General features: G+C 45.3%; 1 protein-coding gene across 2 annotated transcripts in view; it reads right to left on the bottom strand.

The window, feature by feature from the left end:
* Positions 1-5,339: 5,339 nt before the first annotated feature.
* SLAIN1 (SLAIN motif family member 1) overlaps positions 5,340-14,876 on the bottom strand; it is a 54,405-nt gene continuing 44,868 nt past the window's right edge. For both annotated transcript variants that reach the window (XM_055118865.1, XM_055118871.1), the window contains 3 exons: positions 13,043-13,198; positions 9,502-9,784; positions 5,340-6,455 (listed from right to left, as the gene is read on the bottom strand). In XM_055118865.1, coding sequence (XP_054974840.1) covers positions 6,380-6,455; positions 9,502-9,784; positions 13,043-13,198 — 515 coding nt within the window. In that variant the 3' untranslated portion in view covers positions 5,340-6,379. The remainder of the gene's footprint in view (positions 6,456-9,501; positions 9,785-13,042; positions 13,199-14,876) is intronic.

Here is a 14,876-nt window from a genome sequence, read left to right as displayed (position 1 = left end):
ACAACTTAGTACTATTTCTTAACTGTCCTGCAACTATCAACAGATTTGGATATATTGCTAAACCTTTCTTTAGCAGTGCATCAAGTAGCCAAGGGTAAGAAAAAGAGTAACAGTAAGAAAAAGTTCTTCTGACATATATAGTTGTTTCTCATGACTTTTGATGCTATACTGACATGTAAAAAGTCATTTTTTATAGATACAATATTTTTCTCTTGCACATTTAGAATCAAATTTACTCATCCTTAGATTTTTGTGATACCACTTCACACCTTCATTGAACCTTTAGAGTTAGGTAGGGGTGGTGAGACTGTTTTGTGAGAACATTGTGTGTCATTTAGACCCTCCCTCTAGTTAGGTTTCAGTCTCTTTACAGAGGTGGAAAGGTACTCTTGGTAAATTTCATCAGGCCAGGTCATGTTTGAAAGAATTATGGCTGATAGAGCAGTGGATCCCATCATAAGTTAGTGCCAAACTGTTCAAATTACTCTAAGCTGTTGATGAATGCCAGTGTTCTAGAGTGTGTCACATTTTGGCATCTTAAGGAATTCTTCTGATTGCCGGAATGTATGAAAGCCAGGATACAGCCTTCTCTTAGGGTAACATCTTACTGGATCACATCAAAGTATTGGGGCTGTCATGGAAGACAGCAGTGCAAAAAAACTTCATATCTGATGCCTCCTTCCTCTTACTCATTAATACAACAAAATATCTGGGTAGCAAAACAGATCAAACTTGTGATTTTTCCACATTAGTGATGAAAGTGAAATTATGGAGAATGTGTAATGTGGTCAGTAGCTCCACAACTTCATCTTATTGTGTTCCGTCAGGTCACAAGCTTACGTCTGTCCTTACATCTGCTTTCTGGAGACTTGTAGCTCTCTCTTGATGGAAGCATATTAGCTGGATAGGACAAGTTCAAAGGGCAGTTGATCTGCCTGCACACTTGTCTGCCACATCAAATATTTGGGGGTTTTGGGTTACCTTTTGTTTAAAATTGATCTTTCTTGGGGGGGAGGGTGTCAAACAGCCCCCTGTGGACCCCAGGACATTGCAAGGGCAGAGGTGAAAATCATGTAAATAAGAAACAGTACAACACTGGAGGTCAACCAGATGGACAGGAAGGAAATAAGGTCTGAAGGGGGACAGGGTTGGAAAGTTACCACTGGGTTACAGGGACGGAGCACCTCTGACACTTTGATGGTGGTGTCAAACACTACTAAAACTATATTACTTCCAATATATTAAACTAATAAAGATGTCCTTATCTCTTTCTTTTGCCATAGGTGATGCTATGGCTTTACTGGAGGGCTCTGCTGCTGCTGTTGGTGCCTCAGTTTCTCTGAAGAGAGTGAAGGAGCTTCAGCTGAGTCCTCAGCAAGGAGGCACAGAGTCTCAAGGAGACCAGGTTCAGGACACAGCTCTTGAGGTCACAGCTGTTTATCAGGGGTCTACAGGCTGTCAGGACACTGCAAGGTGCAGGCACGAAGCTTGTGTGTGTGGAAGGGGGATGCTGGTGAAACACTCTCTGTTGCACTCAGCTCTCCTGGACACAGGCCCGGGTCTCTGCGTCCTCTTGTTCCTGCTGAGGGCTGAGGGCCAGGTCAGCTGCCTCTACAGACCCCTCAGCATCCCTCATCGCACAAATCTCTCTGGCACGTCAGGATGTTGGGTAGATGAGCACTTCCTGTCTCCAAGCCTGCCCATTGTGGCTTCCAGCCAGGGCAGGAAGAAGCCTCTTGAGTCACATATTTCCTCATGTCTCTCTCTCTTCTCCATCCCCATATTTTTAAAATCTGGTTGATTTTTGTCCTTGTTGAATTGACTCTGTGTGTGTGTGTGTGTTTGTATTTGTAAACTAGTTTTTATTGAAATTTATTTAGAAAGATGTGAGGGGAGAGAAAGAAGGGAAGTGTGTTTCAGAGATCATGGGCAGCAAAGGAACTTGGAGACACATGTTCAAGGGAGAACAGGGGCTTGAAGAGTAAGCTAAATCTACATCTAGTTTTACAGAATACTGTTTCCTTGATAGTTTTTTCTTTCATTTCACACATTGATAGTTATAGATTGTTAGAGAAACCGTATTCCAGAACAAAAAATTCTTAGAAGATAGAGCTCTAATCTATTGCATTAATATTGATTCATAGCTTTTTTTTTGGCATATCCAATACGCACGGGTAGCTTGCCAGGCTCTGCCGAGAGGGCTCAATACTCTCGGTTGCTTGCCGGGCTCTCCGAGAGGGGCAGAGGAATCGAACTCAGGTCGGCAGTGTGAAAGGCGAACACCCAACCGTTGTGCTATCACTCCAGATATGCCAAAAACAGTAACAATAAGGCTCTCAATGAGAGACGTTACTGGTGCCTGCTCGGACAAATCGATGAGCAATGGGATGACAGTGACAGTGACAGTGACATAGCTTTTTTGGGTAAGAAACCAACAGAAATGAATAAAAATTGTCTTCTGATGAAAGTATTTTCATCCCCTTCTCAAAAACTCTCATCACAATGGCTGAATCTCCAGCTTCAGTAAAATTGGGGGAGACAGCTAGAACGCAGATTCCCAGACTAGACAGGAGAAACCTGCCAGGAACCCCAATCAAGCTTTGCCCCTGATCCTGTTCCTGTAGCCTGGCCCAGCGCCTCCCAGCCATCCAGCAGCTGGACCCACCCCTCCTCTAGGGAAACATAATAAAAACCTGCTCTCCCTAGCACTGACCTCCCCGTGTCATCAGTTACCTCCATAAATTTAAACCTCACAAACATCATTTTGGAAAGCCTGTGCGAGGATTAAATTAGTAGAAACTTCTCAAGAATTTGGCAGCGACTGGCACATATGAAGAACATTACGAGCGGACTGCTATTAATAGCTTCCCATTGAACTTGGGATCACATTCAAAGTCCCGCTTGCTCGAGGCTCCACAGGATCATGTCAGGATCACATCCCTGCCTCTCCGTCCAACTCAGCTAGCCCTTTTCCCTCCGGTCAGGGCTGGCCCCACCAACTGCAAGACAATGCGGGAGCCTTTGGGAGGGCCAGATGGGTTTCGTGCTGCGCTGTGCCCACCCTGGAATTTTTTCAATGTGGATTGTGCATTTGCACTTTCTACAGAGCCTCCCGAATCATGGTATCAGTTTAGCCACTAAGACACTAAGGTCCAGCCATTTGTACATTCCAGACACTTCCCCATCTCTGCAAGAAGCAAGCTTTCCCTTTCATTTCATGGGATCAGCTTTCATCCATCCCGACATCAGAGGCCTTCCTGGAGTGTCCTTGGTTCATTCTACACTTGGAAGATCGATCACAAAGTCAGCATGTTAAACTCGCTAAGATTGGATGCTATATTTCATCTCATCCAAAAGGCTGAGAAGTGATAACATGTTAATAGACGGCATGAGATAAAGGTCAAGAGATGTAGAAAGTATGCTAAAATTCATATTCTTGTTCATATTCTTATGTAAAAAGCACTTTCAGAGATTTGAAACTGAAATAAGGGGATAAAGGTTTTTCCTTTGAATTTTGCAATGAATGAAGCTATTAGTATAATTTCTATTTATTACTTATTGGAAGCCATAGTCCAAAAAAGGAAAAAGAAGATGAAAGAATGAGGGAAATCAGTCCTGCCAATAACCATGTAATTGCCCTTGGGAGCAGAATCTTCCCCAGGGAAGATCCTAATGACCATAACCTTGGAAGACACCTTGAGTTCCGAGGACGCAGCTAGGGTTTGAGTCCAACCCAACTGCGCCAACCTAGGTTTTATCCCCAGCATCCCATATGGTCTCTCGAGCACTGCCAGGAGTAATTCTTCAGTGCAGAGCCAGGACCCTTAGCATTGGCGGGTGTGACCAAAAAAAAAAAATTTTAGGGCTAAAAATCATGAAAACTTCAAAGTCATTGAAGTCCCCAGTTCTGCACATTTTGCCTTTCTACCTTTCTGACCACATTATTTTTTCTTTCTTATTCCTTCTGATATGCCCAATGGTCACTGTTACAGACACCATTCAGGGAATACTGTGAAAAGTACCACTTGACCTCATTTGCCCAGATGGCCCTCAGCCCTCCGTCATTGCAATTTTCCCCTTGCTCTTCTTTTCTTAAATCTGCTTTCTTTGTTTCTTTTTTTTCCCATAGCACTGTAGCACTGTCATCCTGTTGTTCATCGATTTGCGCTAGCGGGTACCAGTAACGTCTCCATTATGAGATTTGTTGTTACTGTTTTTGGCATATCAAATACGCCACACGTAGCTTTCCAGGCTCTGCTGTGCAAGCGGGATACTCTCAGTAGCTTGCCGGGCTCTCCGAGAGGGATGGGGGAATTGAACCTGGGCGGCCACGTGCAAGGCAAACACCTACTGACTGGTGCTATCACTCCAGTCCATTTTTTTCCCTCATAGTTCTAAAAATTAAACATATCACTTACATGAATCACTTATATTCTCTCTCCATAGCTGGAATGTTTATTTCAAGGACTAGATGTGCTTTGTTAAGTGTACTGTTTGCATGGAAAATAAGTTGCATCTAAGTTTGTCAGAACATCAGATCATTTTTAAAAAATGCACTAACTTAACACCACGTGCTCATGTGAAGAGAGCGTAGCAGTGGGAAAAACATACGAGGCTGGATAAACCTGGATGTCAGAGTGGTCCTGGCTACTTGCTGGTTAAATGTCTGCATAGGGTGAGTGTCATTTTGTTAAGAGTGATGACAGTAGGTAACTGATAGGGTTAAGTCAGAGATCTACATGTTCTTGTCACCGAAGTGCTCCAAAGATTTTACTTTCCCTTTGATTCCTTCCTCCCCCGGCTCACATCGAACATGTAAGTTCAATGCCAGTCTTTTGATTTTAAATTCACAGAAAGAAAGGCACACTAGTTATAAATAGAAGTCTCTAACGGCCTTAGGGTAGAACTCAACTTTAAAATTTAACATTGACATCTTTGCCTAATCTTTCCACAGTACCTTTCAGGTGAGAAAGTTTCCCAACAAGTGTCAAATGTAGACTAAGGATAGTGTTCTGTGATTTGACTGAAGCTGAGAAAGGAATTCAACCCCTTTAAAATATTAAAATTTCCATCAATGGTATTCATTCCGGAATGAACTTGGAGGCAAGAGACTTGGTGACTTCTCGTGGCCTTTTCCACGTGGCACCGAGACCTCACTACCAATGGAAAATTTGCGTTTCTTAGGAGTATTCTAGAGAAAGAAATAACTTTTAGAAACTGAATATTTTGTTCACCCACTTTAGAATATAAGAAGTCCTACATAAGAACACAGCAAAATGAACCTCCTTTGTTGCTGTGGTGAAACACACATGTGGCATTCATACTGCTTGCGTTGCACGGATGCATGACCTGGGATTGCTGAAATAGTCTTTATTTCTGAACATTCCAAAACAGCAGTGTACACAGTAACAAATATTAAGTCATATCCCATAAGAAAGCATTCGTTAGTGCAAATGGGTTTTGTAAAAGGTCTATCAAAAAGATTTATTTGCTTTAAAATGCATTCATTTTCAGAAGCATCGTTAATAAAACATTACAGTTTTATCCTCTGTAATAAAGTATTGAAAACCAATGGTGGTACACAGCAATCATCGCAGGTACTGAGTTCAATGAGCCTGTGATGCCACTGTAAGTATGAAACCCAGGTAGGACAATAAATTAACAATGAAAATGACAAGACTTAAAAACTGCTGTCTGGCTATCTCCTGGCAATGCTTCAGATTATGTTGTGCTCTTTCAACATAACGTTATGTCTCTCAAGTTGGAATGGTTGAATTTTTGTTGATCTATCGCTAGAGCTAAAAAAATAGTACCTTACCACAAAAATATTTTTATGGCACAAAATTTAAGTTGTTTCATCATGGTTCACATAGGTGTAAAATGAAATAGGCACAAAAAATAAAAATTCCTGTAAACTATAAAAAAGTAAATTTCAAAGCATGTGTCATAGAACCTAGCTGTAGATATGGAAAGTATTAAAACACAGAACATGGAATGAAAAAAAATGTTTAGAACATGTAAGTACAGTGAACAGGTTCCTTAAAAAAAATCATATAGCAAAGAAAGAATTATTGATACATCTTGATTCTCTCAAAAAAAAAAAAGTATTCCAGGTACGTAGCAGTTCTACAAAAACTTCCTAGATCTAAGTGTCACAATACTGCAATTGTGGGTTTGGAGAATGCTGCAGTATCTCAGGCAAATATTTAAGTGCAATAATTAGTCTCTGGTGATTGGTCCGTGGATAAAACGATGCAGTAATGTTAAAATGCAAAAGGGAAAGAATATCCCCGACACCCTCTGTTACCCAGCCCGCTAGGTAACACCACCCTCATTTCCACACTTCCTTTCTGCACTCCAAGGGCAGAATCAAACAGCATCAGTAGCAACCGTCTCTCCAATTTCCATCCCTCAGAGTGCTGAGCGAAGACAGAGGCTTTGGAGGCTGAAGGAAACTAGAGGGGATGAGAAAAGGAAACAGGTTATGAACAGGCTGCTGGGGCCTCACTGCCTCTGGCCGGCCCCACCCACTCTCCTCTCCCATGAGCACCTGCTGGGTCCCTCCCAGAGCACCCAGGGATCCTCTCAGCACATTCTGCTGAGAATCTCAGCAGCTGCTAGAAACTCAGTTCTCAGACAGCTGTCTGGACCATAGCTCTCAGGACACACGTCATTCCCAGGCAGGACGTATGTGCACATACAAGCAGACTTGCATCAGGAGTGAAAAGCAGTCAACAGTTGTTAATAAGCAAAGACTACTTTGAGAGAAAGAAAACAACCTAACTGAAAAATGACCCAAGGACACGAATGGGGCAACTTTACTGAGTGCAAAGGTGGCAAGTTCAACAGGAATCAGTTTTGCCCTGACAAGTAGTTGCCTGTCCTACCTGTAAAGAATGTTAAAAGAATGATGATTGCTGGTGTTTGCCTCTGGTTAGGGAAACAGACCCCCTATTATGTTCTGGCAAAGACAACTTTTGCAGGAGATTAACATGGAGACACGCATCCGAAAGATTAATGGACAATTCACAATAGCCCATACATAGTAAATATGCAACGCTATTCAGCCTTAAGTACAGCACAGCTCTGCATTATGAGGGGCAGGGGGCAGGGTAAGGTGGAATTTATTAAACAAACACACACCACAATAATTTTCCATCTGAGGAGAAGGGTTATAAGTTAGTCTTTCTTTACTTTGTGTTTCTCAGCAGCTTCTGAGAATGTATTTATTTTTTATCCGAACACCTGTTACTTCTAATCAGAAAATAAGACGGCACACGTAGCTACTTATACGTGTAGATGCAGAGAGAAGAAATTATCTCCTCCCACTTTCACACTTTTCCTGGGGCTCTCTTCAGCTCCTCCTTCATACCTTAATTTCTTCTGAGTTACCTGCACTTTTACTGTCTTCATTTTCTCCCTTTCCAAGCTCTCCTCAACACACAATTACAGACTTTTTAGTTTTTTAATAGCCATAAGCTACTCCAAGATAACTGACTTCTGATGAGTATATATTATGCTTAAAATGCTACCTGCTGGGGCCAGAGAGCTAGTAGAGGCAGGACACTTGCCTTGCCAACCCTGGCTGGGTCCCAAACTGGCATCACATGTGATCCCCAGAGCACCACCAGAGTGATCCCTGAGTGCAGAGCCAGGAGTAAGCCCTGAGCACGGGCACAGGTGGCCCCAAAACCAAAATACAAAAATAAATAAGATGTAGTACCTTGAAGGAATCTGGACTTTGGGCGGAAAACAAGTTACCTAAACTTAGTATTAAGACAATAAAGCCTCCAACTAAATGTCACAAGATGCTTTTTCTATAGAGTGAGTGGAACATGTACGTGTGTACATACACATTTTAAACAGTTTTTGCTCATTCTGCTGATTGCTATTGTTTTTAATGACAGACACCGAATGTCAAAATGTGCCTGCTGAAGAGGCGGACTAGGGGTTGGGAGGGAACATGGGCCACTGATGGCGGGAAATGAACACTGGTGGTGGGACGGTGCTAGAACACTGTACCCCAAACTCAACTACGAGTAACTATGTGAATCGCAGTCTAAGATTAAGGTCTGATATTTCTCATTTTAAAACTTTTAAAGAAAACTTAAAAAATCATTTCTAAGAGAAAAAAATAAAAAATATGACTGATTCAACCAATACTTACAAACCTATCCTGTGCTATGCATAGTTAGTTCTCCGTATGAGGGATATATATTAACTCCCCACCATACCCCCAAGGAGTTTACATCCTAATAAGGTAAATCAGACCATAAATTAATTAGCATCCAGCTAGCCAGCTACCCACCCATCTATCCACCAATGCGTCCATGATTCATCCAGCCACCCACTCATCCATACATCCATCCATCCACCAACACCCACCCAACATCCACCCACCCACCCATCCATCCATTTACCAACTCACCCAGCCATCCATTCGCCCATTCACTTACCCACACATCCACCCATCCTCCAATACCCATTCACCTATTCACCCATCCCTCTCTCCCTCTCACCCATCCAACCACCTCTTACTCACTCATTTATCCATCCACCCATCCCACCCTCCCATCAATCCACCTCTTCCTTCCTCCCATCATCCAACCCTCCATCCCTCCCTCCCATCATTCATATACCCAACCCATCTATCTCTTCCATCAATCCTCCCCTCCCTCCCTCCCTCCCTCCCTTCCTTCCTTCCTTCCTTCCTTCCTTCCTTCCTTCCTTCCTTCCTTCCTTCCTTCCTTCCTTCCTTCCTTCCTTCCTTCCATCATCCATATACCCACCCATCCATCCCTTTCATCAATCAACCCCAACCTTCCTTCCATTCATCCCTCCATCCCTCCCTCCCATCATTCATATGCCCACTCATCCATCCCTTCCAACAATCCACCCTTCTCTTCCTTCCTTCCATCCATCCATCCATCCCTCCCTCCCATCATATACCTACCCAGCCATCCCTTCCCTCCCTCCCTCCCTCCCATCATATACCTACCCAGCCATCCCTTCCATCAATCAACCCCTCCCCATCCATCCATCCATCCATCCATCCATCCTGTCAGATGGTGATTCATGAGATAGAGGAGATGGGAAAGGGGGAGCTGAAGGGAGCCCCACGTGTCGCAAGAGCTTCGGCTTTGGCCGGAGATATGATCCCAGTTAACCCAAGTGGAAGAGGGGGCAGGGAGGCAAATCCCTTGGGGGAAGGGAACCCTGAAAGCTTTGGAGGGGGTGCTTACCAGCTAACTTAAAGCCAAAACAGCGGACAATAACCCAGGAGTGACTGATGAGATCAGAGAGAAGGGGGTGCTGACCACACGAAGGATACCCATGGCCTCCCAGCGGAAGACCAGCTGCCAAGCTGCCTGTGCAGGGAAGGGGGACCTGGGTGCCGACGTTGGCCCGAGCCAAAAGAAAACTGAGGCCAGTGATGTTGGGAGAAGTGGGAGCCGAGGGGGATCTGCGGGGAGGGGCGGGGAGGGAGGGGGGCCTTCTCACCTTCTAACAGGCTGTGCAATTTTGCTGCGAGGCAGGTTACTTCCATTTATTGCCAAAGAGGGTCTGGGAAGCGAGCTGCGGGCCCCAATCCCGGAGGCCGCGGCTTTGCTGGGGGCCGGGATGCCCGAGGACGGGTAGAGCTGCAGGCCATTGGACGCGGGCAGGCTGCTGCTGCCCTGCACCGTGGGGCTCACGTAGGCCGTGGCTTTCAGGGGCTGCCGGGCCGACACCGGGAAGTGCCCGACGCTGTGGATCCGATGCTGGAGCTGCCCCGGGGATGGAACTAGAGGAGAAAGGGACATGAGAGAGAGAGAGAGACAGACAGAGACAGAGAGAGAGAGAATGTCAGACACGACATTTTCTGCTGAGCTAAAGACACAGAGGCCACCCTACCCACTCAATGGAGGAGGTGGTGGCAGACTCTGGACATCCGCTTCCGGCCAGCATTTGGCCCCAGGCAAATGCTCATCCTTGACTGGAATACCGTTGCGCACCTGCAATGTTTTTGGGGCACCTGACTTGACTTGGGAGCCACTTCCGGGAGCTGCCTCCTGTCTTTCTGCTCAAACCTGTCTTGAGGTAGCTGCTTGCTTGCTGGCCCTCCAGCCACTGGGCCCTCCTTACAGCCACGGTGAGCACGCCTTTATGGAAAACAGAAGTGGGGCCCACGATGAACAGGGAAGACGAGGGTGGCACAGGTGGGCCAGAGAGACTTGGTCTCAGAGGGCTGACGGGATGGTCTGACCAATCACTCTGGCCTCAAGCTGGACAATGGTGCCTGACACCCACTTGCCAAGTGCCAGTGAGGGTTATCTCCCCCATCACGGGGCAGCAAACTCAACAGGGGCCCTCTCTGGCTACAGAAGCTTCATCTCCCCTAAACGCCCAACCCCTGGCACAGAGCTTCCGGGCACACGGATAACCAAGGACAGAAACTTGGGAGCCTCACAGATCTTTCTTCCAGGGCGTCAAAGAGAATTCCATGCAGCTCCTGGAAAGAGGAACCGTGACTCTGCTTTCTGTTTACCAACAACCCAGGCCTTCAACTGGTGCATGGGACTCATCCCTGTTTACTTATTCATGGAAGCACAGCCCCTGGCTCCTGGCTGCATCGGACAGGCTCTAACCCATCACTGACATTATTCCACGGCTCCAATGAGCTCGCTCAGAGCATCTTTCAAGTTGCTTCCTGTATCACTTTACAAACTCACAGCACTTTTCAGTAGAAAACTGGCTATTCTCTGAAGTGTGCAGCTCATTCTACCTTGCATTTCCTGTATTTTTCTCAAATCATCTTTTTAATCTACCCTGAACTAATCACTAATAATTTCCTTGATAATTATCATACCTCTGGTACCGTCAAAGCAGCTATTTTCCCCATTCTACACTCATGCCACTGACTTTTGTAATCAGGTTCAGAATGGACTATCAACTTCAGTGAAATTTCATCAGGAAGTATTGGATCTGTTATCTGAATCTCCTTAACTAAAAGTAGCTCAGTTTCCCACCATCAGCAAACTTCATAGACTCTCTTTTCTGCCTTTCCACAACTTAAGTTAATTCCAGTATCAGCAGATCAAGGCCTACAATACAAACCTAGTGTGTGTGTGTGTGTGTGTGTGTGTGTGTGTGTGTGTGTGTGTATGTGTGTGTCTTATTCATTTACTCAAATCTTTACTGAAAGCTCATTATGTGCCAGACCCCTAGGATAGAAAGATAAGAAAAACTCAGGCCTAAGGCCAAAGGGAACAATGGACTTCTTATATGAGAAAGAAATAGCTGGATACAGGAAGTAACAGGTGAGAACCAAAACTCCATACCAGGAGGTCTTCAGTGGAGCTTTTCAATGGGTCTGGTATTTGGGTGGATTACAAAGCTAAGCAGGAGTATATATGATGAAGGAGGATGCTGGTGAATGAGGAAGAGGAAGCAGAAACCTTTTCATCTCTATTCCTTTCCCTCCATGCCCTTGGACTAGACAGTTTCCCAGCCTCTCTGGAAGTATGGGTGGGAGAGAGAGCTCAACACACTGGCACACATGCAAGGTGGGCAGGAAGCCAACGATCTATGCTGGGCACTGCATGGTCCCCTGAGCATTGCAGGGAGAGGCATATAAAAACCCAGTAGCTAAAATGGGTTCCTCATTTGTAAAACAAGACCACCCTAAACCAGCTGGTCGGGCTGCCATCGGAACAGAGTCAAAAAACTAATACAATATGAACAGTCCAGTGCTTCTGTAGGGGGAAAAAAAAGCCATTCTGATCCGAGGAACTTAGGCAAAGGAATAAAAGCCGATCACGTGTTGGGGAAATGCCACTTGCACCCCAAAATTAGAGCTAAGAAAAAGGGAATCAGACCAGCTGCTAAGCACTGGGCTGATGACTCTGGGCCTGCGTGCTGCCGGTCTCCCAGTCTGGGTGGGTCAGTACCGGGCCTGAGCCCTGGAGGCCTGGAGTCTGCTCCCTGGGCAGCCTCAGCGTTACCTCTGATACATCAACAGCATAAGACTGGGCGGCCAGGGCTGGAGCGATAGCATAGCGGGTAGGGCATTTGCCTTGCACTCGGTCAACCCAGGTTCGATTCCCAGCATCCCATATGGTCCCCTGAACACCGCCAGGGGTAATTCCTGAGTGCAGAGCCAGGAGTAACCCCTGTGCATCACCAGATGTGACCGAAAAAAAAAAAAAAAAGACTGGGCGGCCGTGGGGTGTGTGTGTGTGTGTGTGTACGTGTGTGTACATGTGTATGTGTGCATGTGTGTATGGAGGGGGAGATGGGAAGGCCCACGCAAAGGAATCAGAGGAACCCTGATTGAACAGCCGCTGACCTCAATCAGTGCCCTTGTGGGCTGATGTGCAGAGAAGAGCAGTTTGTATGGTAAGGGAGAACCGAAGCTGACAGAACCCGAGTTAGCACTAAAGTGGGAGCAGGGGGAGTGAGGAAAACCCAAAGCAACAGGGAAGCAGAACCAGTATGTTCCCTTCAGAATAACGGTGTCAAATAAATAGCAATGAAGAGAGTGATCTACCAAGAAGGCATCTTTGTCTGCTGAGTGGGCAAATCAACCTCCACACAGAATTTCCACTGCTTTTCTCAAAGACAGATGATTACATCTAACTTACTAACTGGCTGTGTTGGTTTTTTGTTTTTTTGTTTTTTTGTTTTTTAGCTTGAGGGCCACGCCTGGCAATGCTCAGGGCTTTCTCCTGCCTCTGAGCTCAGGAATTACTCCTATAAGGGCTTGGGAGACCATTTGGAATGCTGGAGATTGAACCCGGGTCAGCTGCGTGCAAGGCAAGTGCCCTCCCTGCTTTATTATTGCTCCAACTGCTAATTCACTAATCAATTGATTGGTTACCGAGGTATCAGGGAAAACTAGCTCACAATTATGATGAAATTAAACAGATGCCATCAAGAGAAATTTTTTGTTACGTTATTCCAAGGGGTTGGGAGAGAATGAATAGTGAGGAATTTTCCCTAATCCTGTCATAACTGACTAAAATCAGACAAAAAAAAAAAAAGCAAAAACAGTTATGCTTACTACAAGACTGTATCCTTGAAATTCCGTTTCCAGCGCCGTGCAAACTGGAGTCAAAACTCTGACTATTTCGCACGGTGACCGGGGAAGTCACGCTGCTGCTGACGGCGGTGGTGCTGGGCACGCGGGCGAGGTTGGGCATACTCCTTCGGAGCTTGTCTAGAGGGGAAGAGAACGTGACCATATTAGAAACCACACACCTTGGAGCCACCAGAACACTCGCTTTCAAAAGCAAACGACCCTGGGACCCTCTGTGCCTAAAGACTTTGATTCCAAAGATGTAACACATTCGGGCATCCAGCGCAGCATCCGATAGCGATGCACTGGGACACCGAACTGGGCTACAACTCTGTGCTGCCGGGGGTGGATTTTTTTTTCCTCCCCACCCTGTCTTCCTGCACGGAAAGCGGCGGGCTGGCAGCACCCATGTGGCAGGCGCCATCTTCTGTGACTCCAAACCCACAGGTATTCGGTTTTTACTTTTGGGGCTCCCAGGAACTCATGGGAAGGGGGCGTAACCGGCACGCCCTCGGCCCAGATAAATCCGGAGCCGCTGAGCGCGAATCGGACCCTCTGCGCCTAAAGACTTTGAATTCAGAGACTTCTTACAGCAATGCACTGGGACTGTGAGCTGGGCTATGTAATTTCTGGCAGAATTTTCCCTGGACTTTATACAGAAATCCAAAACCGCGCGGATGTCCGCGCGACTTAACATTTATAATTGTCAGCAATGTGAAACGGTTCCATTTGAACAGGTCTGACTTGGGGGGGAAACTCCAAATAATAACAGTAAGTTTTTGTTGAAATATTGAAGGTTTTTAATGTAGCAGCCACCTTTGGACTGTGAACTAAGCAAAAGCCCCACGCTGGCCGACGTGGCGTGGCGTACACCATACTATGAGGTGCAGGAAGGGGGATGAGGGGAAAAAGAAAAAAAAAAAGGAAAAGGAAAAAGGAAAAAAAAAAGAGAGAGAGAGAGTTATGTACTTGTAGCAGTGGGGCTACATATCTCTTCATTTCCAGCAATGGAAAACTAATTATCAAATGCTTCCTTGGTAGCAGGTCTGTCTCTCTTGGTTGGAAACTCCAACAACTATAGTGAGTTTTGTGTTGAATTATGGAATGTAATCAAGGTAAAGAAAAAATGAAGTGAAATTCATTAGTTATACAGTAGGGGGTAGGGGGTGGGGGCGGGGGGTATACTGGGGTTTCTGGTGGTGGAATGTGGGCACTGGTGAAGGGATGGGTGTTTGAATATTGTATAACTGACATATAAACCTGAGAACTTTGTAACTTTCCACATGGTGATTTAATAAAAATTAAAAAAAAAAAAGCAAACGACCCTACTTGGCTCAAGAACAATATGGGCACTGGTGAAGGGACGGGTGTATAACTGAGACATAAGCATTGTATAACTGAGACATAAGCCTGAAAACTTTGTAACTTTCCAGACGGTGATTCAATAAAATAAGTAATTAAAAAAAAAAAGAACAATCACCGCATGCATTACATAAAAGCAACTTCCCATGGGAAACCCTTAATATCTGAGAGGTTCCACCACGCGGGCTTCGGACCTCGAAGGAAACTCATTTCTAGAAAAAGAGAAACCAGTGAATTCGTTCGTCACTCGTGTCTAGATAGCAAGGGAAGGGAATTATGTTGAAGGTCATCAATACAGGCACGGGAAAAGACACAGGAAAGCATCAGACACTGTTACAAATCAAGAATGATTTTGAAAGACCTAGAAGAGTCAAAACCAACGTTCATCAGAATGGAGAAAATTACTCAAACTCTAACGTGGTGTTTTGAGATATTCATTGCCCCATTACTCAGCTGA

Source organism: Sorex araneus, chromosome 1 (genome assembly GCF_027595985.1).
Source record: "Sorex araneus isolate mSorAra2 chromosome 1, mSorAra2.pri, whole genome shotgun sequence".
NCBI classification, from domain to species: Eukaryota; Metazoa; Chordata; class Mammalia; order Eulipotyphla; family Soricidae; genus Sorex; species Sorex araneus.
The sequence above is the reverse complement of the archived record's forward strand: the minus strand, read 5'-3'. Positions and strand labels throughout refer to the sequence as shown.